This window comes from Poecilia latipinna, unplaced genomic scaffold (assembly GCF_001443285.1).
Source record: "Poecilia latipinna isolate Pla-1442-1.1 unplaced genomic scaffold, P_latipinna-1.0 Scaffold10, whole genome shotgun sequence".
Taxonomy (NCBI): domain Eukaryota; kingdom Metazoa; phylum Chordata; class Actinopteri; order Cyprinodontiformes; family Poeciliidae; genus Poecilia; species Poecilia latipinna.
In genome coordinates this window covers 251,715-279,484 of record NW_015112626.1, presented here as the reverse complement: position 1 = coordinate 279,484, position 27,770 = coordinate 251,715, and the positions used below count along the sequence as shown (strand labels likewise).

Sequence of the window (27,770 nt, the reverse complement as noted above, 5' to 3'; positions counted from 1 at the left end):
AATGGTTACACGGCTCGCATGTGAAGTTTTAATTCCAAACACGCATAAAGCTTTATATACAGGCACATCTCTCTGACGTCATTGATTTCGCAGGAGCTGCACCCATCCCGGTTCTGTTATTCACATTTAGGTCATTACGCTATGCAGATGGCATGCCTCTTTTGTGTACAGTCTTTGAAGCAGACGAGGCGGATAAAGGTTTCTCAAGACAGCAAGGTCTGGACCTGCTGAGGTGATCTGGGTACCAGGTTCTCTGGGTCCTTGTAGGCGTTAGCCGGGCTGGTCAGAGCCGTGTAAACCTCTCCATAGGCTCTGCACACCAGCTCTGTGGACTGACGGAAAATCTGCTCCCTGCAAAAACAGACAAAACACTTGAGAGGCTGCGCTTAATGAACAATTCAAAGCTCAGCGGAAAGATTCTAAATGTGATACAATGTAATTAATTGTGAAGGGAAAATTACACATGGCTTTCTAAATTTATGTCACAATTAAAAACCTGAAAAGTGGGACTTGTATTTATAGGAAGGCGCTGAAGTTAGAATCTGTAAACAGTAGGGATGGACTGATATTTAAATTTGGGCCAATATCGATATCCGATATTAATATTGCGGTCATCCTACAGGTTTTACCAACTCAAATTTAATACATGGTTACACCTTTTAATGTTTTTTCTTATCGTAGCCGCATCTGAGGCTTTCTATTCTCTCTTTGGTTCTATTCTCTACTCCTTTTCTTTTTTCATCCTTCTCTGCTGTATTTTCCTCCATTGTAACTTTGCTACATCAAATAAAATTCACTAAATGTCCGACTTCAGAGTTTGTGTCGCACCAAATGCTGCTCTTAGATCAGTGTGAGCAGTAGCAGCGGCAGTGATCATTTTCAGGGGAGCAAAACTGTGATATACTGTTTGTAGCTCTTGGTAGCAGCTTTGTGCTACTCACTGCATACGTATCTCTACAGTCTTAACCCCCGCAGTGCCAAACTTTTGTGCGCAGAATGTGCTTGGGTTGGTAACAGCAGTAAGCCAGTGGTGAATACAAATATCGTTCAGTCAATCTGCAATAAATTTGCACTTACCCCTAAAAGACACAAAAAAATCAAGCTAGTAGCTAAATGCTGGTAGTTTCAACAGCCTTGCGTTATAGAACATATTGAAAATGTCTTCTGTCAGACGAAGGTTTGAGTTGCGGACAAAGACCTGCAAGAAAAAAAAATACTAAGTGGAAAGTATGAAATTAAATAGTCCTGCCACCACAAAATTGGCAGAACTACTATCACAGATCAGTGACTCCTTATGTGTAATAGTCATTAGTAGTCGTAGGTCACAGGTCATTTAAGACCTATGATTAACGCATTTAAGGCCAACTTACATTTTTTAAAATTAGTTTAAGACATTTTAATGCCTTAATTTTAAATACATATATTTAAGACTTTTTAAGGATGTACAGACATCCTCAGTCACTGATATTAGACTTATTTTCCTGGCCTTTCGACAGCCTAAGAAAAAGACCAAACCACTGACAATGGCTCCTTACTTCAATTACACACCCACATTCTGGCTGCACCACTACAAATCCAAACAAATACCAAAAAAACCACACAAACGGCAACAAGATGGAAAAATTATTGGTCAAGACCTATAAGGATATGTACATTTTGCAACGTCAGCCAATGTCAATGCCCACACTAGAAGGCATCTATTAGTCATGCACTCTGTAAATCTGTAATTCTTTTTGGTAAGAAAAAAAGGTTTTGCTGAAAGCAAAAGGAAGTTCCAGTTAAAGTTTCCCACTAATCATGTGGTAGGAAGTTGCTCTGGTCAGGGGGAACTAAAATGTAACCATTTCATCTAAATGGATAACATTAGCTATGGTGGAAAACCAACATATCAGTCCAAACACAGCATGCTATCGGCAGCGTTGTGCTGTGGGAACGCTTTTCTTTAGCAAGAGCAGGGAAAGTAAACAGAAAATGAATGGAACTAAATACAGGAACTTGTTAGAGGCAAAAGACAATGTCCAGACCCAAATCTGATTTAAAATCTGTAACTTGACTGGACAACTGGTGTTTACAGACACTCTCCATCTAATCTGACTGAATTTAGCAATAGCTTTACATAGATGAATGGGAAAAGACATCTGATCTTTAGATGTGTAAGGTTGTTAGAGACAAAACCTAAAAGAACTGCAGGTGTAATTACGCTGAAAGATGAAAGTACTAAATCGGGCCTGGGACATGATTATATGTGAAAATTTTTAATTTAAGTTAAAAATTTTGTGTATACAAATATGAGTAGCATCTGATGAATACATTTCCAATAGACTGCCAGTCAGAGTGAGTCAGAATTTTATTCTGTGTGCGTATCCCGACAGGACCGATACAAATCTTGACAGTGTGTGGTACACACTGCCATCTATAGATAAAGATCACATTCACAGCTGACCGGCTCAAACAAAAGAATCTAAATATTTATTACTACTATCGGCTCCATTACCCACCTGGATTGACTGATATATATATATATATATATATATATATATATATATATATATATATATATATATATATGCGCTGATTTAGAGAATTTTTAAGCTTTTTTTTTTCCATTTTCAACACGGCAGAAAGACATTTTAGGACAATTGGTTTGATAGAACATAATGTGTGAAGATGTGAATTAGGCTAAACTATGATGTCATTTCAACATGTTTTGTAAAATTAAATGTATAGAATAAAAATGTCATTCCATTATTTCCATATTGCCGCCATCTGATTTTTCTTTCTTTTTTGCATTTATTATATTTTAGGTAAGTACTCTAATAAAGATTTCTGGAAAAGTAAAACAAAAAATAAATAAAGTTTTGCAGAAATGCATAGGAGCCCAGTGAGAGGACTGGAGCACACGGTTGTATCCCTCTCAGGCTCTTGAGGATCCATATTTTTAATTGGCCCGCAGAGAGCCTGGTACCACAGTGGAGTTTATAACACCTTCTACCACACCAAGTGTAACATCATAAAATGTCAAATGAAAGGAAGCCCAAAAAAAAAAAAGATTACTTCCCCATTTATAGCGTTTTTCAGGGTGTTTTTTTGTATTTATGCGAGCAGAGAAGCACGAGAGAGAGGCAGGGATGACGAATGATTTCAGGCTACGAGTATGAGTGAGAAATGGACCAGAAGCTAATTAATGGCGTCCTGCACATCAGTTCTCCTCTGTCCATTAATAGAGAACATTAACCTGAGGTACAGAGTGCTTCTCAAGCCTGCTGCGCTTTCCCCGTAAGCACAACTCACAAAAAGAACCCTGAAATGCAGCAGCTGGATTGAGCTAAAAGCATGGACGTTTTCTGATCAGTGAGACAAATAGAAGCAGTCCGGCTGAATATTTGCTCAGTGTGTTGGTGGATTTAGCAATTTAGCTTCCAAACTCCTCGTGTATTTAGTCGAGTGTTTTGCTCAGAAGGCTGAAATGATTCTGTTACATCTGAAAAACAAATGTTGACCATCATTAGGTAAAAGCTCCTGTTCTACTTTTAAACTCTCCTTTTAATTTCACGTAATGTGGTAAAAATTTGAGCTCATCTCGTGTGTTCTTTCAGACTCACTTGATGGCTGCACTCAGAAGGAAGTTGAGCTGCGGCATCACAAGAGTGTCCGGTGACGATAGGTACCGATCAAACTGGACCTGTACGGAAATGAAAGAAACCTTATAGAGTGCCTTACAAATCTATTTACACCTAACGAAATCACAAACAGCAATGTATTTTAATTAGGTTGTTCCCTCTTGATTTTTTTTATTTATTTATTTTTATTTTTGTGTTTTTTACAAAGTTCTGAAGCATTCATACAACACATGGAAGACAATCTGTGGACAATTACACACCAGACTGGTGGAGCCCATTTACTAATTTGGTGATTTCTGAAGGCAGTTGCTCTGCTTTTTTAGTTAGTGGTATCAGAGTGAGGGGGGTTAAACAAAAATTCAAGGCTCACTATTCAAGAGTTTGAAAACCATGAATTGATAGCCTAACCATTGCCTTCTAAAGCAATTCCATTCAACTCATCATCTTCCTTCTGTGGTCCATCTGGGATTTCTCTCATTGAGGTTGATTTCTCAGGCTAAATTTCAACGATGGAGTCAATTTTCTGTGATGTTTTGGAATTGTAGCTTACCTATATAGGATTGCAGTTTAGCGATGGCATCATCGAAAGTGAACTGAGCTATTCAGTCCATGCTTCCAAATATATTTACATTACCAGCCATCTTGTTCGGCTCTGCACTTCTCTCTTTGCAGTGACGATGGTTATTTACAGCGCACACAGTTCCCATAAGCTTCATATATTTGAACTGCCACATTTCATATGTCATGGCAAAACGTTAGTAATCCAGTAGAATTTGAAACTTCAATAAAGTCTACGTCTCCAACAAGCAATCGTCATTTCTCAACAGTCGAGTGTTCAGACCCTATGTATGAAGGGGCAGGTTTTTACCAGGCTACTTCATCACATAACAAGTGAATTAAATATGTTCAAGCTAGAGACTGTAACGAGACAAAATGAGGAAAAGTTTTCTAAGAGTTCAGTTTTGCAATGTGTAAGATAAAATTGCTTTAATTGTACATATAGGCCAACCCACCATTCCTGTTTTCACCGAAGAAATGTCCATACTGGGGAGGAGCGAGAGAGGACCCTGGGAAAATAGAAGCAAATATTAGATTTCACTTTAACAGTAACAATACTCAATCTCTAGAACTTCAATAACTAACTACATTTATTTATGTTTGCAAAGATGTATTTTTTATAATAATAACTGAAACTACATGTAAATAAAAGCAAGCCTAAATATTATTTATGTGAACCTGTGAGTTTGGATGTGAGAACAAGGGAAGCCCTCACCTGAATACAAATGCAAAGCAGACAAAGCAAATACATACTGCCTGTGTGTACACAGCAACGGGTACTTTTAAGGCAATTAGCCTTCACTCTAAGTCTAAAACGGCTACATTAAGCAAGCTTAAATGCCTAAATTGCCCGCATTAAATCCAGCAAATAAAAGAAAGTGCAAGGTTCAAAATGACGGGAGAATTACGGACATTCAGACAATCATAAAGCCTCCGCTGCAGGCTGCAGGATTTTTTTTAATGGAACACACCACAGCATTATTTCCGATTTTTTATTTTATGCAAGACAGAAAAGAAAATGTTGCATGAAGGGTAACAATAAGGAAAAAACACAATGCTTTAATAATATTAACAACTGTTAGGATGGATTCTTGCTTGTGACTAATACCTGGGATTTAGTCCAGTAGTCTAAGGAGTAAGACATTTAAAGTACACAACAATTTTAAGGAAGAAGCGAAAAAGGCCACCCAGGTAGGGCCGAGGTCTGCAGGAAAACGATGGTTTGTAACCGAGCTATGTGTCGAGCAGTAGCTGCAGTGGGGCGTGGTGTGTCCTTACATGACCCAAGGGCAGGACTCGCAAGCTAAACCACAACTATGAGTTTCACTCAGCCCAATGGCAAGCAGTGCTAAAACGAGAAAGAGGAAGGCTCCAGGACAGCGCTCTTATCTGCACAAGACACTTCTGGAGAGGCCAATATATTTTAATAGAACATGACACAATCTGTCTTTCCTCTCTCCTTTTCTCATCTGTAAATCTGATAAAAACCCCATTATGCTCCAACAAAGACGCAGGTCAGGTGGTAACCATAGCAATAGTAAAGCCTATAAACACTTCTGAAGCCCAAAGAGACAGCACAAACCATACGTCAGGGGACATATACCATTAAAAAAAAAACACACACAAAAACAAGAGAACCATTATGGATGTAAAATGTGAGTGTTTCAGACCTGTTCGGTAGTGTGTTGCTGCACACAGCTGTAAATATAACTTAGCCCGGCTCTGGTCAACACATAGGACGCCTGCTCGTTGATCAGCGTATCAAGGTGAGCCTCAATCTGAAAAATGCGAGACAGAAAGAGAGAGAGGCTTGAAAACTGATTCCATGCATAGTGAATCAATGGTACTTGTAGTTAATGGAGAACTACTGTGCTATTGATACTGAAACTTGTATGGAGGCTCTTGTGGTGCTCAATTACAAAAGACGTGCTAAAAATAAAAGGATGGATGGTGCGTTTAAGCACGAGCAACAATACATGACGCACTCGCTTTCATGAGACAGCAAATTAAATCTTTTTAGTAAAAGTTTTCGGCTGTGGATTTTAATCAGAGGGATAGGAATAGTTAACCTTTTTTATAACAATAAGCCTACAGTCAACGTGACTTTAAGCTGAGCCGTAATGCTGGATAACCGTGTTTCATGGTTATCTACCGTTGCTTCAGACTGGCATGATTTACCGCAGCAATTATTATCTTGACATATTTGACAAACAAAATGGACCAACACAGTGTCATATAAAGTGTTTTGCAAAAGTATTTATACCCACTGAATCTGTCTACATTTTGCCATGTGAAACCACAATCTTTTATAAATTTCTATGAGGTTTATCAAGCAGGAAAACACAAATTGGTACATAATTATAAAACAGAACAGTTTTAATTCACGCAATTTAATCCTGACACTATCATGTATCACAGTAGGGATGCTTTTATCATGCAGTATTTTTTGCACGTGTACAACAAAAGCCTCAAAGTTTTGGTAATATTTTAATTACCTAAATCTACTTTAAACTTCTCCACAACTTCATGAGCTGACCTGTCTGCTGTGTAGATGATGCTATTTGTTCCCAAAGCCAAGGTCATCACAGGACAGATGACCTGTGAGTAATTTAATACTGAGATTAAATTACTCACAGTTAATATTCCTTCTGCTTCTCAATTATATGCTACTTTGGGTGGTCCAGTCACATAAAAGCTACCGTAAGCTTTATAGCTACTTTTTACATAAAAAACTAGTTAACTCACTGAAAAGACTGAGTTAATGTTAGTCATCATGCAACTGGGTCAACATGATAATGATAGCATTTAAGCTAACATTAGCTTTTTTGAATATACATAAATACAATATTGGTAAATACAGCGTTGACGATATCAGTTATTATAGAGATCTATTTTCTTCTCTTCATATGATGATACATTTGGGATATATAGTGCAGCCCTATTCACTAACAGATGATTGCTTACAATCAGGACATACCTGGAACTCGAGCATCTCAAGCCTCTTGTCAGTGAACTCAAACAGAGCCAGTGTGGTCTTCATGACATACAAGGAGTTGACCATGTAAGTGGCCATGTCAGCTGTTCCAAGGTTACTGGCTGAGACGGTACATAACTGTAGAAGGGGATCCAGAATGCAAGAAAGCACCTAAAACAGATAAAGGAAGACAAGACATCAAGAACAATGTATAATAAAATGAATTTAATGAAAAGAGAGCTTCAAATATAAAACAGTCAGTGCTTAGGACAAAGTCAAATCTATTTCATGACAAAAAAAATAATAAATTAGGGTAATCGCAGCATAAAAGCTATCCTGCCTTCCTGGTCACATATTGATAAACAAAAACAAGTGGTGTTTTAAGAGATTTGAATTCAATGATTAAATTAGAGTTGCAGTTGCATTTTTACCTGAGCAAAGTCAGCCTGCCGAGCATCCAGAGGAACTACAGACGAGTCATGGGATGTTAGCACCTCCCTGAGGAGGGCGAGGGTCTGATTGAGGGATGCTGTAGGTCCAAGGTCCGGAGGAGGCAGCTCCACCTGCTCATAAACACAGAGTGTACAATATAATACCAATAAAGAAGAAATATGATAGAAGGCAATCAAATTAGTTTCTAAAAATACAAAAACATATAAAAACTTATTTACATTTATAATCTCCTATTCTCTGGGTTTGTATCTACGAAGCTTTTGTGATGAAGAGAGTTGTGATTTCATTGGGCTCAGTACACAGGTTGCAGAACTGAGCAAGGGCACCTTTGTCCACCTAATAGAGCAAATTATGAAAAGGTTGTGTTCCTGGGATTAGCTGGAATTGACACCAAAACCTAAGGGCATCCAATTTGATTAACACTGAGCCACAGGGATAATTCTTGTAACTGCTATTGATCAGAGCACAGCCACCGTGGAAAATGAAGGAGCCCATGCTCGTGCTACGGTATATTTGGAAGCCAATTTAACTAAACGGTACGAAGGAGAGCGTTTCTTGGCAGCTAGCGCCATTTGCTGTTGTGGCCAGGAGGCTGAAACTGTTTACCAGTTTAAGTGGTGCAGAAATAGCCTTGTTGACTTTGAGAGTTTACACCTAGAGGAGAAATACACATGTTCACAAGGAGCAATGCTAAACTCTGCTGCACTGTGATTTCAGCATTTTCACAAAAGAACATTGCAAATCATCTCTATTTATGAAAATAAAGCCTCTGTCCTCTTCGTAGGATAATATGTTCCTATCAATCTTCTTCTAATACCAGCCTGAACAAATAGAAAATGAAATTGCCATGTTCTTCCAGCACCTTGTCCATTAGTCTGCTTGCATGAAGGCTCAGGCTGTTGAAGAACATCTTTTTGCTCAGGAGGTGCATTTCCTCAATAGTGATGAGCATGGAGGCCACACTGGTCCCAATGATGGAGCTGAGCAAAGATCCAATCAGGAAAGTTAGAAGATTCTGATTGTTTTAAAGACAACACAGCATTTCTGTTCAGGCAGTGCCCAGTCCTTCACTTTGTACAGATGTTGCCAGTGTACAACGATAAACGTCAACATATCTTATCAGAAATATATGAACTACAGTAGTGAAATATTGTAAAGAGGAAACAAAATAACACAAAAAAACATTCCCAATTTTTATTGTTCATCGCACAGAGACTGATTGAGAAGGATCTCTGAATTTTAAGTCAGATTTTTAAGTTGGACTTTGACTGGGCCATTTCAACACATGCAAATGCTTTGATCTAAATCATGCTAATTCTGTGTATTTCATGTTAGTGTTCAAGTGTTTTATAGTCTCTAAAATGGTTTTCTCTGTATTTAGTCCATTGACTTCCCATCAACTTTTACTAACTTCATTGTCCCTTCTGTCAACGAGCATTCCCACAGGATGAAGCTGCCACCACCATGCCTGAAGATGGGGACGGTTTATTTAGCAAAGTAAAATGTTGGTCTTATCTGACCAGATGTTTATAACAAATGTTTGCAGTTGTCTGCCTGTGGCAACTACAAATATGCCTTCATATGATTCTGTGCCTTTTTTCAGCAATGACTTTTTTCAACCATAAACCTTAGAACTGTGCATTAGATAGCTCATAGTGAGATATTCGAAGCTTTAGATATCGTTTAAAAATATAACCATTCTTTAAACCTCTCCACAGCTTTATTCCTGATCTGTCTGTTGGTATTCATTTGGCTTTAAGAGGGTTTTTTTTTTCACTAATAGCACTACAATTTTCACATTTTTGAAAGACTTTGAAAACCTTGCATCATTTCCCTTCCACTTCACAATTACACAGTACTTTCTGTTGGCCAATCACAATACATTGCAACAACAGACAGAACTAAAACTGGAAAGGTTCAAGTTGTCACACACAATAAAAAAATCTACAAAAAACAGAGAAAACTACAAAATGGATTATAAAAAAAATATGTTTTCTTTAAAAAAAAAAAAAAAAAAAAAAAAAGAATCTGACTGTTCATTTGATACCTGATTGTGTGGTGGTAGAACTTCAGCAGGTTAGAGAGCTTGTAGAGGAGGACAGCACCCGGCTCTGCCACAATGACTTGTTCTATCCGTACCTGAGGAGAAGATCGATAAGAGAACAGCTGGGCTGATGAGCAAAACCTGACAGAAAACACAGCGTGCGAGCGGCTCAGACTAAAATGGCATTTAAAACATAACTGGTTGCTCACTTTCAGTGGTCTGCAGACCCCCTCTGTGATGTGCCCCACCACTTCTTGCATGTTCTCCTCCACACCTAATACAAAGGGAAGGAATTCAAAACTCAATCAAGGCTTCACCAGCTTTCATGCATGTGTTTATAACAATGGTAAGAGAGGCCTTCAATAGTAAAATAATTTATTTCGTGGAGGTTATTCTTCAGTAACTGAGATAAACTATTTCAATATAATTTAGTAAAACACCTACAAAATGCTGGTTATATGCATGTGCTTTACATTCATCACATGATCCTGAAATCAAATCATAAAATATTAGACCCCTCAAAGTTGAAATACCTTGTAGAGTGACTTGTTTTAGTAGAGCTTCTAGATGCTCCTTCTCTGAGGCAGTTGCTTGGTGCAGCCAGGCCAGCATGTCCCCAACATATCTAAAAAAAAGAAAAAAGAAAAAGAAAGAATAAATCAGTACTAATACCCAGACAGTGGTGCAATGCCTCTAGGAAAGGACAGCTAAGTTTTCATTTTTGTTGTCACATACAAAAAGTTGTTGTTTTTTTTAGTAATGGTTGCTCTTGAGCTCACTTATATGATGAATCCCCATTTAAAAAAACCCAACCAAAACTATTTAACCTTCCTATGACTAAGACTCAAGTCACACATTTTCACAGAGTGCACAAAAATGCTTCAATAGACTAAAAACAGGCATACAATAAATAATAACACAACTCAATGTTTAAATATGTTTTAATCGGTAATAAAATTAAATTCAGTTCTCACCAGAGGCTGTGCTATACGTTTTTTGGGAATCTGACTGAAAATCCTGTCATAATCTTTTTTTTTTTTTTTTACCTCTTAATTTTTAAAACAATAACAGAGAGATGCACCCTTTAATCTAAGTTGAATAATTACTATTTTTTTGAAATGCAAGTTTAGTTACAGAGACTTCACAATCTGTTTTGATTATTGTTGTTTTGGTTGTTTTGTTTATTTGAATATTTAAAATGTTTTCCAGTTCCAGTGTTAAACTTTCTGTAGAAATTAAAGATATGTTTTTATCTTTGAGAGGATGTACTTGTATTAATATGCTATTATTATTATGTTAGTTGAAACGGGTCTGAAAATGATATTATTGTCTATTACAACACTTTCAGAGAAAAAAATTTTATCCAGCAAAATTTGTCATCATGACAGCTCTTATGAAATGATGATGCTCTTTTTAAATATTTCTGTCCAAGGCAGCGACACTCCTGCTGGAAATACAGACAATATGGACGTAATTTACCTAAACAGTGTAGTTCTATATGCAGTGAAAACTAGCTCAACAAACAGAACAGAGGAGATGAAGGGCTCATGTTAAAGGTTCAGGGAAGCATAATAGAAAGAATCACACCTACAAAATCAAACATGTGCCTATAAACACAAGCAATGCAGTGATGAAAAAAATATATATTGTTAAAAATCTGTCACTTCCTGTTTCTATTTTTGAATACAGCAGCATTTTTACAATAAGAACAGCTCATTCACAACTCAAGGCAGAAGCAATATTTGTGTTTCTCACTTTTCTGTTTCAGACCCACAAATGTAAAGATTTATTGTTGTTTTACATCAAACAAGTCAAAAACACAGTTTTAAGATTCACACATTCTCTACTGATGTTTTAAACTTGGCAGGACAGCGTGAATTTGTGGGTGTCAGTACATAGGAAGTGAGAAAGAACTTGATGTTCTGAGAAATGCTGATGTCCCCGATGAAGTGAAAGTGATTTTTGTTTTCCACACGGAGCTGGGATTCTGAGAAAATCTCCTGTTTGGCTCCTGGGTAAAAGAGGGAGAAGATATGGTGCAAAGGGAAATGGGCACAATTCAGAATTTTGCAAGATGACCTATAACCAGATTGGAACTTGATCTGATTTATTTATGCATCAATTATCCCAATAAATTTTCCTGTAACTGTAAAATAAGTTACAGGAGCAAATATGCTCAGAAAGAGCATATTTGTCAAAAATAGAAACATAGTAAATATGTATAATTTCATCAAGGCACTTTCAAATATTTTTTTAATGTCAATTTTAGAGATATGACAAGGAGACGCACACTGGCGACCTGTCCAGGGTGACCCCGCCTCTCGCCCCGGAACGTTAGCTGGAGATAGGCACCAGCATCCCTTTCAACCCCACTGAGGGACAAGGGTGTACAGAAAATGGATAGATGGACGGACAAGTAGAGGCTTAAAAGGGCTGTATAATTAATCAATCTAATTTATTTGTATGACGCATTTCTGAAACAAGGTAGTTTTAAGTGCTTTATATCAAAAAATAAAAAAATATAAAGTTATACACTCACAATTAAGAAACGGTTACTTTCAGTTGTAATAAAAAATGCTGTGTAAACCAAACATAACTTGAAAGAAATTTAACTTCTCAATTTGACGTCTTGAAATGGGCCACCGTCTCTCTCTACACTTTACCACAACACTTGTCCATTATTCTGTTTACAATCGTCCTTAGGAACGTTTGACTGAGAGGCAGTTCATATGATAAACTCAGTAAACTTGCATTTCCACCAGATGTTTGCTATTCGCTTCTGCTGCTAGTCTGGAGGAGCTGAGTGAGGCGGAAGCTCGGCTGGACACTGCAGCTCCAAGGAGGAGATTGTGGAAGTAGGCGGGGCTCTGTGGGAGAAAGTGTTTAGGGACCCCTGAATGAATCCAAGGATTCTGCAAACGTGCATGAAAGAGTCAAAGCAACACTCCAGGTATGTTTTGATGAGGGAATAACATTATAACATAATATAAAGCTAAAAAAAGTTGTTTTTCAATGATACTGTCCCTTTAAGCTAGCTGTTTTACTATATGACTCATATCCCATCCATCATATAATAACATCAAGCAACCGCCTAATGTTTTCCTAATTTGTTCTGCAGCCTCAAAGCTAGCCTAAATATACACCCAGCCATGAATCATCAGTTTCAGCGAGTTAAAGCCCTGAAACACTCGGTACGATCCCAGGAGGATCCAAGATGAGACGCTCCAGCTCGGTCTGAGATTATTTAAGGACACAGAACACACTGATTATGCATAAATGAGTGATGAGCTGTCACAAATTCAAAATGCAATGTACCTAAAAAAAATGTGTTCTAGTTTAAATAAGTACATTTTTGCTATTTGAGAAGTGGTAACTATTATCCTTAACAGGATTAAGTTCAATACACTTTAACTTTTAGTGTGCAAAGATATCTCTGTGATGTAAGGTGAGGGTGAGAATCAGAAAAATATCTACATTATTAAATTAAGGCTGAATGTATATGATTGAATTTGAAAGTTTACAATAGCACTGAAAAATCAATACAATTATTTGTGCACAACCCACAGCCACAAATTTTTGTTCTGCAATCTGAACTGTTCACTTTTTATTTCACACAATAAAGGAAGCAACTGGGATTTTCTATTTGTAAGGTAGTGATGGTCACTTTAAACATCCAAGTGCAGGATGACAAACATAAAAGAAAGGGAGGAAAACAGATGGTAGGAAGCAACATTAACTGAAGAGATTCTGAACTTGTTTACTGTTTACCTGTTTTTTCCACAGATTTTATTTAATCACTAGATTTTTATGTGGTTTAAGCATAACAAAGCTTAGTCTAGAGATGACTGCTTAAACACCAATTAGCAAAATTAAAATCTAGTGAACCGAAAAGCCTCTCTTTGCCCAAAAAGCCATCATGATTTCTGTATTTTTGTTCCAAAGTGTTTCCTAGGAGGGATATCTCAATAAGACAGTAGATGTACCTCAAAGGGTCATGTGAATGCATCTCTATGGGTCGCGGCGTGCCCCCTGGACCACCGCGGGTCAGGGCGTCGATGAAGCCTCGCACCACAGCACATCTGCGCGCGGTCCCAAACTCATCCAGGGTGTACCTGAACAAACAAGAGGAGGCAATATTCAACAGCCGGACCTCATGAGAAAAGACAGCAGCCATGGTGTTGTTGTGAAGACTGTAAGCTGTGGTCAGTTCCTAAGATCAACAGTTGGGGCCCGCTTTTCCATAAAGAATGAGTTTGGAGCAGTGTTGATGGCTCAGCGGTAAGGACCTTTGCGACAGACTAAACAGAAGATAGCTGGCTAAATTAAGGCACCAAGAGCTACGGGATCCAGCCTCAACATCCCCAGCCTTAGGGCGACCTTGGACACTCTGTGGCCGCAGAGACAGGTGCACATCCGAAAACACAGACACAATGAGGGCTTGGCCATGAAAACATCAGAAAACATGTTGAAGTTTCAAACTTTTCTTTGCTGTTTACCACCTCCTTCACGACAAAAATAGACGCATGTTAAATAGGTTTATATCTGCAGTGCTCTGCAAAGGTCTTCACTTTTTGCACATTTTGTCTAGTTCAGATTTCATTGCATTATATTTGAATTTTATGTCATATATCAACACAGAGTAGCCCTTAATTCTGACGTGAAAGGAAGAGAAATAACTTGGAGAGTATATTTTCTCTTTATACTAAGATTTTGTGTTTGGACTTTGACTGGACCATTCAAAACACATGAAAATGCTCACATAAGATCAATCGCTGCAATAATCTCAAGACTTTTGCTTCGCCCGCCAATATGCACTACTCTGCACTGGTCTATCAAATAAAATCATAATAAAATTGCATTGCAGTTTGTGGCTGCAATGTGACAAAGTTCAACGGTCATGAATCCTTTTGCATGAAAGTTTTAAACATTTTGTATTTTTAGACGTCATTTTTTGACGTCTTTCTTTGAATTTTAGAGGATGTGCTCTCTCCAGATGGTGACATTTTGTGTTGCTTCAGGCTGTTTACTTTGGTGTTTTATAACTGAACCTTGTTGTTCTATCCAGGAACAAAGCAACAACAATACCCTGAGGTTTCACAATTTACTTAGGACTGGCCAAAAAATAGACTTATGGTGAAATAAACATAGATCCAAGAAATCGCAGATTCCAAGTGTAACATACAGGGTCAGTAAACAGATTAGAGTGTCTATTTTTACAAAGATGTCTCTGTTTGTGAGTGTGTCTTTACTTACTTGTAAAGAACAGGTCGATCCTGCAAAGCCTCCATGGCTTGAGTCAACACTGGGCTAATATCACACGTTTCCTGAGTCAGTCCCCGACATTCATCTGGAAAAACAATTAAGCAGAATCACAGAATGCATCTTTTTTTTTATTTTTTATTGTAGGCAGCTTAAGCTACGTAACTACTAGCTGCGTTCTCCAGCTGAACACAACTACTTTGCTGAGCACATGCAAATCAAAGCTTTCAAATCATCTTGCTGACAGGTTTTCTCATGGGCTTTTGCTAAAAAGTCAGTTTTATTATCCAATATAAAAGAAACTGAGCAATTATCCAGACGTAAAAAGTGGTATGGACTCCAGTATTATGCTGGAAATAAAACTGTTATCAAAATGTCTCTGTACTTTGCAAATACACATAACAATTACCCTTTCTAAAGCAAATAAAATACTACCCTATGCACATAAAACATTATCTACAGTCCTGAGCAGTCAGGAGTGTAAAATTTAGCTCTAGAAAACACTGACATATTGATTCGAATATTCAGAATGGCTAATGTTAAATCCTTTCTACTGGTGAAGTACAACTAGTCCCAGGGGCACGGGTGCTTTGCTTAAATTATTCTCTGTATTTTGCTTCTGCACAACAATAAATAACAGTTTTTTTTTTATTATTTAAACAGTCTAGTTCCAGTGGGAATGCAAGATACAAGGAAGACAAAAAATTATGTTATAATCGTTGCACTCTATGGTGAAATATTTTATTGACAACATTGATTATTAACATTTTCCACACTCCTTTCTGTTTTTTTTTTTTTTTTTTTCCCCATCATCACAGGAAGCCTCCACTCTCTCTGAGCTTCAGCATCCAGGTCACTAAGCTCTATATCTGCTTTGGGCATAAAAGGGAATGGATTTCCATTCAACTGGTCAAATTGTCAAGTAGAAGCTGAATGTACAACACTTGAATTATTATAGAATATAGAATTATAACAACAAAAAATGCACACAAGGACTTATTCGATATTGTGATATTGCTAATATGAAAATTGTAATTATTAATTATGATACAATATATTTTGTGCAGATTTAATTTCCAGTTTAATTTCTAAAAAATGACAAGTTGTGGAAAATTTTAATTGCTGCGTTTTTTTCCACCAAAACCATTCAGAAGACACAAGTCATTTGGAAGCTGTGGCAGCATCATGCTGCGGGAGTGATTTCCTTCAGCAGGGATAGAGATAATGCTATAATGATCTTCAAAAAAGATGAAAATGCTCTACTTTGTGTTAATCAATCATGTAAAATCCATATAAAGAAAACATAAGTTTGAATCTGGAACATAAACTGCAAAAAAAGATAAAGGAGTATAAAAGCTTAGCAAGGCACAATCTGCAAAAAACTATAGCAGGTTTCATTTTTTTATATATATGTATTTAATACAGACTTTAGAAATATAAAAAAAATAAATCAATGGCTAAGGAATGAAATTGACTTTTGATTAAGTTATGAACATACTGTTGGTCCACAGTGAGCCGCCACCATGCAGCTGGTGGTAATCGTGTGCAGTACTCACTCTGAGCCCAGCGGTAAAGCTGCTCGTACCCCGTCTCCTGTAACACTGCCATCTGCTCCATGATCTCTAACCTAGAACAGGCACACATGCCAAGAACAGACATTATATACACATTACTTGTAGCAGGGTGTTAAACTGACAGTGTTATGAATACTAATCTTTGGCAACTTAAGATCAAGGCCAGGACACTCAGAGTGCTGACAGAGCTGCACGCCTCACTGAATCGCCTTCTTGGCACAGCTCTTCATTCAAAATTCTTGCTTAAAGTTTTCCTAACTACATGCTTCATACAAGTGAATCCCAAACTTTTCAGCTTCTGACATATTTACAAAACACTGGGAGCCCAATTATTGTTGGACAAACAACAAATTTTAAAGACAGTTAACCTCGATCCTTAAAGTTAGGCCTGTCAATACTTTGATTATGAAGCATTGTGAGACATTGTGCAGTGAGATGTGAACCTTACCCTGCGGTTTGCTGGTTGGTTCGCAGGAGGATTTTCACATCCTCGTGGATGTGCTTAACCCGGCTGAGAACCTTGAAGAAACCCTGAGAAATTAAGCAACAAACACATTACTGATCACATTCATTAGCAAGACAATCAAGAACTTAATGCACATACATTTAGTAAGCAGGGCTTAATGATGTAATGACATATTTAAGCCTATTGCAGTAAGCAACTAATTGCATGATAAACTGAAAAGAGCTCAAAATTTTCCATTCTGATTATAAACATTATGAAAGGCAATTGTGTTTACAGATAGAATAATCCATTTTATTTATGGTTTTGGTTGCAAGTGTTTTTTTTTTTTTTATTTTATTAACTGTTTTCGTTTGTTGTACTTTACACATAAAATATCTTCCAGTCCCATTTATTTACTTCATTTGCAGTTTTATGTGTTCTGTAGTTACATTTTATTGTATTAGACATTAGTTCTTAGAGAATGGTTGTTTTTATTTGGATGGGTGGAGGTGGAAGTTTCGTGTCTTTTCAATAATCAATCTATACTCACACCGTCGGCTGCTCAATTGTAAACAAATCAAATTGTGAACCTTCAAAAGATTCAATATCAGTTTGTCGTCATGACTACAAGGTATCAAACTGTTATCCCAGCAGATAATTTTTCCCAAATAGAAATTTGCTGGTTTTACAGCAGATTATCCCAGCATACAATAAAAATATACACCACACTCTTTTCATTTGTGAAGCATTTGGAACATTTGAACATTTTCTACTTTGTGTTGACCTGCCACATAAAATAAGATATGCTACATTTTGGGATTGTAATGTTATAAAGTATGAAAAGGTTCATGGGGTGTGAAAACTTTTGCAAGGTACCGACATCATTTTTGCTCATATGGTCAGATTCATTGGGCTTTGTGGTAAAGATTACCTCTGTAACAGGTGCGTCTCGAGCCCCTCGCAGTGTGGCCATTTCCTCGTTGGACAGCTGGAACTTGGCGAGGAAAGCTTGAGCCACCTGAGCTCTCACCTCAAGTCGTTGGCTGAGGAGACAAAAAGAAAAAACAAAATCATTTACTTCAGTTGTTATTATTTTATTTAAATGTTTGAACATATGACGTATTATTTTCATTGAGATTTTAGTAAATGTATTTAAGGTTTTGGTTTACGTTTCTTCTTACATGGCAAATTCCTATGAAGAATTTCCCACTTACATGTAAGAGCTTACACTTTAGTCTATCATTGAGTTTCATCTTTGTATTCTCTCATCCTTCATTTCTTTGAATAAAAAAAAAGAAGCTTGAGGAACACCCCAGGCATTTATTGCACATCAAAAAAGAAATGCTGTCAACAACATGTAATGCTTAAGGATCTCCAGCAGATGGCAGTCAGACTCTACACACCCTAAATGTGCTCCCCTGCTGCATACATTCTTTCAGCAGGGTGGGACACTGAGTGAAAAATATCATCCACAGGAGTGGGAAGATCAGCAGGACAAAAGCCAAGAACTAAAGAAAAGAGTTGGACCCCAGCCAGCAAATAACAGCGATCACTATCATGTCAGGAAGTGCCTCATCACAATGGAGACCATGGCAACGGTCCCAGTCAAACGGGGAACTCGTCACAGGGCGGCGGAACAACAGCAGGTCCTCCCTCTGTTCACGTCTTCCCATCCAAACCATCCCGTTTATTTTCCATCCATTCACGGAGAGAGCCAACCGTGAGCAGTATATCACCGGAGTATTTTGGTGGAGCTGAATAACTTGGTGATTATCTAACCTTTGATTCTCGCATACTTACAACCCGAGCTCAGGCTGCTGAGAGCAGAGGGCTGTAAAACGGTCCCAGTTCCAGAACTCTGTGATTCAGTTTTCCCTCTGAGGATCGCACCAAGCCTGACACAGAGGGACACCAAGGCTCCTCTGCCCTTTGTGATTTTACGTGTTGCTACTTTTGCTACTCACAAAGACAACATATGCACCATTAAACTTGGCTGGCAGGCTTTCACAGTTGTATTTAAAAAAAAAAAATCGACACAATCAAAAGTGTAAGAGGAATATTAATGTTTCCCCACCAGCCGTCCCATCACAACAGACAATTGAAAGCACAAAAAAAGACTAGTTATGCTAATGAGATCATTAATTATATTAACGATTGCATATATTAGAAGTATGTGAACATGCTTGCCTCACTTTCAGCACAAGGAGAAATAAACTAAGACCTCTAACTGTTGCTACTCTGGATCCAGTAACTCTATAGGTGTGGCATGCATTTATATTCAATATAGTTCAATCAACTATCTATAGACATCAACTAATTAATAAATGGAGCTGCAAAAAGTGATTTTACAAAATATTGAATTAAAACAAATGCCGTTTTTTTCAGGTTTATATTTGTGAACAATTTTCCTTTCACTTTAAAATCATGCTCAATTTTGCGTTATCTGTCACACAAAATCCTAATGAAAAATATTGTAATCTGCATTTCTAAAATGACAAAATGTGAAAAAAATAAAATAAAAAATCAAGGGGTTTGAACACATCTGCAAGGAACTGTATGCAGTTAATCTAAATGAAAATAAATAACGCTGTCAGATGTAGTTTATTAAAACGGGACCTGTTTGCATGTTAGTGGAAAATCTAAGTAAACAGCTTATTCTATGACTCAATTAAGTTCCCATATCAAATGCAGCGTGGTCTAATTTGTTTGAACTTCAAAAAGTACGTGTTTTGAACCTTTCCACATTACTTATTTTTTTGGGGATGTTTAAAGCATTTAAAGCATCACATTTATGACAAGGTATCTATACCAAGCCCAATTTAAGACTTTTAAAGACATTTTTAATACCACCTTGAATAAAATATAGGACAAAAATACTACAAATATAACAGATGTTGCTGCATTACAATCAAGCTGACCCGGACTCGTAAAAATTGTTTTCAACATAGCCTCCTGTGGGTCGGCAAGAGAAGTGAGCTAGTAGTGAAAGTGGATGTCATCAAGCCAACTTGCATGCAAGATGTTTGCATGCAACTAAAACTTTTTTCTTATAGAAAAGTCCCCATAGAAAAGCAAACGAAATATTAAATAGTTCTGCCACAACAAAATGTAAGATCTGTAATTAACATATTCAAAAGCTAACTTACATTTTTGTTATATGAAGTTAAGGCCTTATTTTAGACATGCAAATGTAAGACTTTTAGGATGTGTGGAAATATCATAAATCAGAATAACGTGAACCTGGACTCAGAACATAGGGTTAGAGTCAAAGACAAACTTTCCTTTTAGAACAAGCAAGAACAGAAATGAGTAAGTGGAGGGGTAATTTTGTAAACCTCTGTCCGGACATGATCCGTTCTCCTCCAGCCTGACATCACTGAATACCACAGAAATGCAGCATTCTTGGATCAACAAATAACACATTCCAACCAACGCAACATAGTTCTACCAGTGCTTCAAAAAGAGGTCAACAAGCTTATTACAATAATCTCAAGCAAGGGCAATATTAAGGAAGAGTGCTGTGATTGGATGAATCATCTCTTATTGTATGTGAGCATGCTCAGATTTAGCCCGACTGATTCGGTCTGTTCAAGCACAGAAATTGTTCATGAACTATATAACACCCTATAACATTTGCAGTGCCCATTTAATTATCTCACAACAGTAGGCTAACAGTGCAGCTTGATCAGAGAGCCACAGTTATGAATCACCAAAGAAAACTGAAGGAAAAGTGAACAACAACCCTTTGTAATAAGGGAGAGAGTTGAACGAGCTCATAAGATGTGAATCATGTCGAATATTCATGAGAGTCTATGGGGGGCATTTCAAAGAATTGCATAAAAATCTGGCATTCACAAAGCTGTTAGTTGGTTAGTTACGCACCGTGATCAAAGAGCGCATGCAGCTACATCAGGAAACACAAAGGAATGCTGACTGCCGTAGCCTCATTAGCGCCAAGCTGGGCTTTAATAATGCTCAAGTGTCGTATTACGAAGGTTGCATGCACTCTCTGATATCAGTCATTGTTCTCTCTGGGATTTCAGCCCTCTTTATTTATTAATGAACTGTACAAAAGTCATACTGAGAACATTCGCTCTCTTCAGCACCAAGAGTTCTGATACCGCACAAGGCTCAAGGTCTGATTATTTGTCACATGTTTGTAGGAATTTTTGTGAGCTTACAATCCATTGCAAAAGGTATTCAAACCTTTTAATGTTTTCTAATTTTGTCCTGTCATAATCAAATAGCCCAATGCATTTCGATGGGGCGTGAAAAGCCGATGCAAAGTAAAGTTGTTTACTGTGCAGTAAATGATATGCAGTTTTCAATATTTCTTATTTCCGAACAAATAATCTGTCGACAGGACAGGTATTAGTCATTTACATGTAAATGCAAATGAATGCCAACATTTCTTCTGAGTGACATTAAAGTGACATTTAGCCAGAGCGGTACCACAGCTAAGTATGTTTATGTATTAGATGGCCTAGTCAATACCCAGACTTAATTAAAATTGAGAATCTGCTATAAGATTTGAAATTGCTGTTTACAGATTCTCTGCTTCCAATCAAAGTAAGCTTGAAGTACTTTGCCAAAGAATGGGCAAACATTTCAGTCTTTAGATGTGAAACAACAGTAGGGCCATACCCTAAAAGACTTGTAATTTGCAGCAAAGTACAGGTGCTGCAAAGTATTGACTTAGGGAGGGATAAAAGAAATCACACTGTTCAGGTATTTATTCAAGACTATGTGCTGCACATGGGTCCATCACATAACATCCAAATAAAATGCTTTGAGGTTTGTGCTCATACATCACCAAATGTGGAAAAGTTCAAGGGCAATCATCACTTTTGCAGGACACTGAATGCTTTTATTCCTTTTTGGATATACAATGAGCTAGGTCCAGAAAAGATGCATGAACAGATTAGCATTGGAGACCACACCATCACCTCTGGCTTTTGGCTGCTTGTGAGTTCACGTTGTCAACAGAAACATGAGTTTATGAGACGTCTCTGCAGGCTCTGCATGATTACATGCCATGTTAATGCAAAGATTACACAGAGTGGAGCAGGTGGGCAGCATTGTATTTCATTACAGAGTAACACACAACATCTATTTAGCGCTTTTGATGACAGCGCCTTTAAACAGTGCCAACCCGAAACAAAAGAGCCTGGTGACTGAAAGCCAGGTCAGCTGCAGCTCAGCGCCTACAGCCCCTACCTTCACTTCCACAAACTGGAACTTATCAGCAGATTCTTTCTGTTTCATTAGAGCTGACAAATGACACAATGCCGCGAGCAGATGAGGCAGATAAGAGGCAAAGAAAAGGCAAATCAGGGACATCAGTAGAGGCTTGGAAACCACTGTTCTCCCCCAACAGGACTGCCCCATGCGAGATGTGACACTGCTGTTATAAGCATCAACAAGAAAGGAATATAAAGAGAAAAACCAGATACTGCAGAGGCTTGTGTGACCTGAAAAAAGATCTGACCAAGAAGACTGCAGAGAGCCAACTCTTCGCAAACTGAAGGACGACAGCTTGCCGGCACGGTTTCGCCGGCAGCCCTTCTGAGACAAAATTACGAGAGACAAGGTCAAAGCCCAGTGTGTGCAGACTAGTCAATGTGGCTGTGGGGTCACTGTGGTTCTAAGCATGAAAATGTCACACAGGCAGACAGCAGGTCCCGAAGGGAGTGCTGCGCAGGAAAAAGGACAAAAACTACTCAGCACTCAGGAGGACACTTGTGTCAAGCGTCTGAGTACTTCCAGGAAATGCACGTCACAAAGCCATACATGGTCTTAATTCGCTTCCTACATGTGCTCCCTGGTGACTGTCTCCACTCCTGTCTTTTCTTGCTTGCCTGTCTATTCAACTTTCAGGCTTCTCCATCTCTGTCACCTCTTTATAAGGAAGGTGCTGATGGTGAAGCGCTGGAGAGTGAACTGCAGTGGTACGTCGCTAATGTCTGGAAATGTCCCTCACCACAAATTTACATCAACCTCCGCAGCACCCCTACCTTCATGTCAAAACACAAGGTCACTGATCACATCTGTTACAAATGCTAATGAACCCCTGCCTACGGCAACTCCCAGCGGACAAAAACAGGTCGAACATTTTCCCGTCGCTGTCACTACTGATGACGCAAAGAGTGAGACATTAAGATATGATGCACAAATGATGATAAAGATGTCATTTTGTTTTATTTTTTAATAAAACCCTAACCCATCAACAATGAATGCAGACTCCATATCCTGTCTGTATTATGAATTAGGGCAACTAAAATGTTGACCTTGTGCTGAGCAGAGGACTTTACTGTATCAGCCCCACAATAAATATGTCAGAACTGATTAGCTGTAAGACAATGGTGCAAATTTGTTTCTTTTGGAAGAGGGCGATGGGACATTCTGATAAATTACGTTGTGTTTATGTCAGTAAACATGGTGCAAACCAGCCTGGCTTTCCTTATGTTTTTAGACATCATTATTAAATGTTATTTATATATTTGCTTTTAGAAATTGTCTTTTTAAAAAAAAAAAAAACAACTTCCAGATAACAAAATGAGGAATAAAGTGTTAAAAGATTTATTTATTTTTTTTAACTTATCCAAACTTGGAAAATGTGATGCTTTGCAAGAAATCCTGCATTATTAAAAGCACAATAAACATAGTCTGGCATTTCTGCAAATCTTTCACACAAAACTTTTTTTTTAAATATTATGTTACACTGTTGAAATTTTTGGCATTATCATTCTGATTAAATGCTCTTTGAATGAAACTAATTGTAAAACATGTAAAATAAAAACAGCTAAAATAAGATTTTTTTGGGGGAAAATATAACTGAATTTGGAGAAAATAACTGAAAGCATTTCATACGCAGTAATAAATGTCTTTTGCTTCAAAGTATTTATCACGTTTAAAAAAAAAAATCATTTTGTCTCCAAACAAGTAGTTGCTGAAGAAAGGTTAGGAGTTCACATAAATCAGGCATCATATTGCACTCCTTGTACATTTAGCTCCTTCCAGTTAAGTCTAAGAAAACATACAGCACTAAATATATTTTATCTGTTTGCACATTTACTCAGTGTTATGATGGGTTAAATATTTTAGCTCTCAAGTACTGATTCTTTTGAAACTATGTCATCATTAAAACTAAACACACACTCCCAAACACAAAGTCCTACACCAGTCCTACAAGTTTATCAAGGCCTAACATTCAGACAAAAACAAACACCTATTTCATTAAGGCTGACTGTTGGTCTCCTTAACATGTGTTATGATACAACTCTAGAACTGATAACAGCCTCATGAATTATTCAGTTCTCCTCCCACATTAAAAATGCTTTTTAATCAGCATTTTCCCAAATCTTTCAAACTACAAAAGGCAAGAATGTAAATCTTCAACTTATTAGCAAATAAACTTTAAAGTTGATGTATTTAGGGGGCCGGGGGTTAATAGTCAGCATAGATCACAGTTTGAGTCACTTTGGATATAAGAAGAAAAAGAAACAAATGGCATGTTTCTTATTACTTTAAACAGCAAAAAAAAACATAAGCTGATCTCAATGATGAGGCTCTAAGGCTGCAGGTCTGTACTGATGCATCTCAACAATACTATTTTGGCTCAGACTTCTTTAAAAAAGAGATTATGAATCTGAGGACAATTCCTGTTAAAAGGAAAGTTAAACCAGAATGAAAATTAAAATTTATTTCAGAAAATCTATGTAAAAAAAAAAAAAACCCACTTCATATAGATTAATTACAAATTTTAAACATTTATTTTTGATTATTCTGATAACAGTGTAAATTTTAAATATTAAATAAGACCAATGAAAAACAGATTTTTAATATATAAATGTTGAGTTAATGACATATGTAACAATAGGAGAGACTGATGGCTTGTCAGGTGGTCATCAGTCATTGAGAGACTCCATAGGGAGGGAAAGTCATTAGAGGCTAAAGAAGCTAGCTGTTCACAGTGTGCTGCAGCCAAGCATATTAATGGAAAAGGTTAAGGAAAGGACAAGGTTTGGGAAGACTAAATAAGTCATAATCATCAAAATAAACAGGAACACTTGAAATATATCCCTGGATGCATAATTAATATATTTTATTTTCAGTTTTTCAACATGAATTACCTAAATAATTTGACGTTTTAATTTATATATGGAATGTTGCGACAAAAAGTTAAAAAAAAAAAAGAAAAAAAAAAACTTAATGGAAATGACAATGAAATGTGATGGAATAAGTTATTCCAAAATGAGTTTTTCATCAGAAATAATTCTGACATATAGCCAATAAGTAACTTACAATAAGGATAACTCTCTGTTTCCATAGTCATAGAGTCTTAGTATGAAATCCAGATTTTGACATATGGTTTTTGATGGCAAAGTAAACTGAATTAGACTTAATGATACCTTGTTGACTACTTTTCACTTAAATCAATATTTATGCAACTGCTACACTCTCAGTCAGGCATATATTTAAACTGCCAATTTGACCAAATTTACATAATGTGTTGCTTTTAATTATGTCCGCTTAATTAACTTTAATTTTTATACTCTCAACAATTTTGCTTTAGTTGCCTAACAATCTGCTCCCAACAAAATGTCATTGCATTGTCTTAGGCATACAATGACAATAAAATTCTATCCATCTATTTATTTTGTTGCAAAATAATGAACTCACTTTTCTCCTTGCAGCTTGTTGGTTTTTACAGTAAGGTCTTGAGTTTGCTCTTTCGCAGCCTGTTGAAGAGAAGGTGTGTTGTTATAATAATAACTATTATTATTAGTTACCTTCATTTCACCAGGGTTAAAAACATATTTTACCACAGAATCCTGGCAGCAGCACATAGAGTTTACAGAACATTCACAGCAAAGTAGAAAAAGTTAACACCATCATAAATTCATTAGTAAAAACATTACTCAGCTAAAACATTTACAGATAGATGATTCCTTCTCAAAATCAGTAATAGTTATTTGCACACATGTGTCGCGTGGAAATCAAGTTGACAGCCATGTATTTTTTCCAGCAATGGTGATAAAAATAAATGTTTAAAAACAACAAACAGAATACAAATCAGACTTTCATACCTTTAACCTACTGGTCATTTCCTCACAGCATGTGCTCATGGCCTGAACATCCTCATGGACACTTTCAAGCTCCTAGAGAGAATGAATAACAAATGCTGGTTGGAAAAAGTGTTCATAAATACAACAAATGTGATAGGTTGTCTTACTGAATGCATGGTTCATGCAAACTGAACACTTAAAACATAAAAGATCAATATTAACAGGTTTTTCATGACTGATATTTGAAAACTAGTGTGGTTATTCACTGTCAATCATGTTTGTCTTATTTGGGTGTCAGGCTTGGTTATCCTGACTTGGAAAATATTAAATTAACTTTAATACTTTTCTGGACTGTGCTGGAACCTTAATAATAAAAACCCACTGACTCAAATGGGGATCAGACCTATAATCAATGGAAATAAACACTAAATAAGTGATGACTCCTGTAAGTATTTATTTCCATTAGTGAGCGAAAAATATTTTTAAAAAACAGCCAGGAAAATAAAAAGACAAGCAATGTCTACGAGCATGGGTAGAAAATGGTTTGATTACGATGCGAAACAGAAGCAAAAACATTCGTTCTCATGGAACGCATGGGAACGAATAAAAGAAGAAAACTAACCGGAAGGGAATGTTTGTTTGTTTGTTTTTTAAACTGGAATTCTGTTACCTCTTTTACTTCTTTAAATATCCGTGCAAACTCCTCGTTAATCGTCAGACTTCTCCGCTCTATGTCACCTCGTAGATTTCTCCTGGTGCGCAGACTGTTCTCGGTGAAGAATACAGACAGCGCCTTCAGAGCTTCCAGCATCTCCTGAAAACATATCAAACAAAATATCCATCGAACTTAAAGTACTTTGAGAAATTAAGAATTGAACAGAAAAAACCCCACCAATTAAAATAAATAGATAAATAAATGGTAGCTCGGGTTCAAGGACTTATGTGTGTTTTCACAGAGTGCTGGATTCTTAATGTTTTAAGTAAATAAAATAACCAAAATAAATTACCTGGAACGGTAATGCTAATAGTTAAAATACAATTGTTTGCCTTTCGGTTGGGGTTTATTCGTCAGAAAGACCATATATTAACCCGAAGAGAATTACTCACATGCATTTAACGCTTGTCATGAGCATATAACAATAATAAAACGACCAATTACAGGCGCAGCTGCTGTTAGCCTCCTAGCAGGAAGCTAAACTTCTTCCAGCATACCTTGTCATTATCCAGCCTGGTCTCCAGGATTTTATTCAACTTCCTCGATAGTGGGTTATTAGGCTGAGAAGGCACATTTGAATTTGAAGATATAGTCGCGCTATCGACTGAAGTTTCTATTTTAGTATTTGCCATCCTGAAAATCTACTTCCACGTCAACTGAATCCGAAGACTGTTTTGGTCCGTGTGAAATTAACGTTCGGTCGGACTGCTTGGCGAGCGACACAACGTTCCGACTGCCACTAACGTTGTGTAAACATAGTGCTGTGAAAATATTTAAATTAAGGAGATAATATTAAAGAAATACTTTTTTCTGTGTTATCCATATATTTTAGATGGTTCAACTCTGAAAGAAAATGGCAGTTTCATTCAATAGTCATATAGTGAGGAAACATTGTCAAATTGGACAAAAATACTTTGAAGAAATTATGCCAAACTGATTTGATTAAGTGAATGCTTCCAAACAAATTGGAAGCAATTTACAATTATCTTGTGTATTACTCATTACTTACTTATTTTTATAATATCAATTCCACACTGACCAAACAAACAAAATTTGGCAG

At 37.0% G+C, this 27,770-nt stretch overlaps 1 protein-coding gene across 1 annotated transcript; it reads right to left on the bottom strand.

Annotated features, from left to right (window-relative positions):
- cog6 (component of oligomeric golgi complex 6) lies at nucleotides 1–27,418 on the bottom strand. Its single transcript, XM_015029356.1, has 19 exons — nucleotides 27,208–27,418; nucleotides 26,666–26,809; nucleotides 26,017–26,088; nucleotides 25,610–25,668; nucleotides 17,859–17,970; nucleotides 16,931–17,013; nucleotides 16,465–16,535; nucleotides 14,903–14,996; nucleotides 13,633–13,761; nucleotides 10,183–10,274; nucleotides 9,859–9,923; nucleotides 9,653–9,744; nucleotides 8,468–8,585; nucleotides 7,584–7,715; nucleotides 7,156–7,323; nucleotides 5,849–5,956; nucleotides 4,634–4,687; nucleotides 3,603–3,682; nucleotides 1–351 (listed from the first exon to the last, which is right to left on the bottom strand). The coding sequence occupies exons 1-19, from the start codon at nucleotides 27,340–27,342 to the stop codon at nucleotides 204–206; spliced, it is 1,956 nt and encodes a 651-aa protein (XP_014884842.1). The 5' UTR covers nucleotides 27,343–27,418; the 3' UTR covers nucleotides 1–203.
- Between the last annotated feature and the right edge of the window lie 352 nt (nucleotides 27,419–27,770).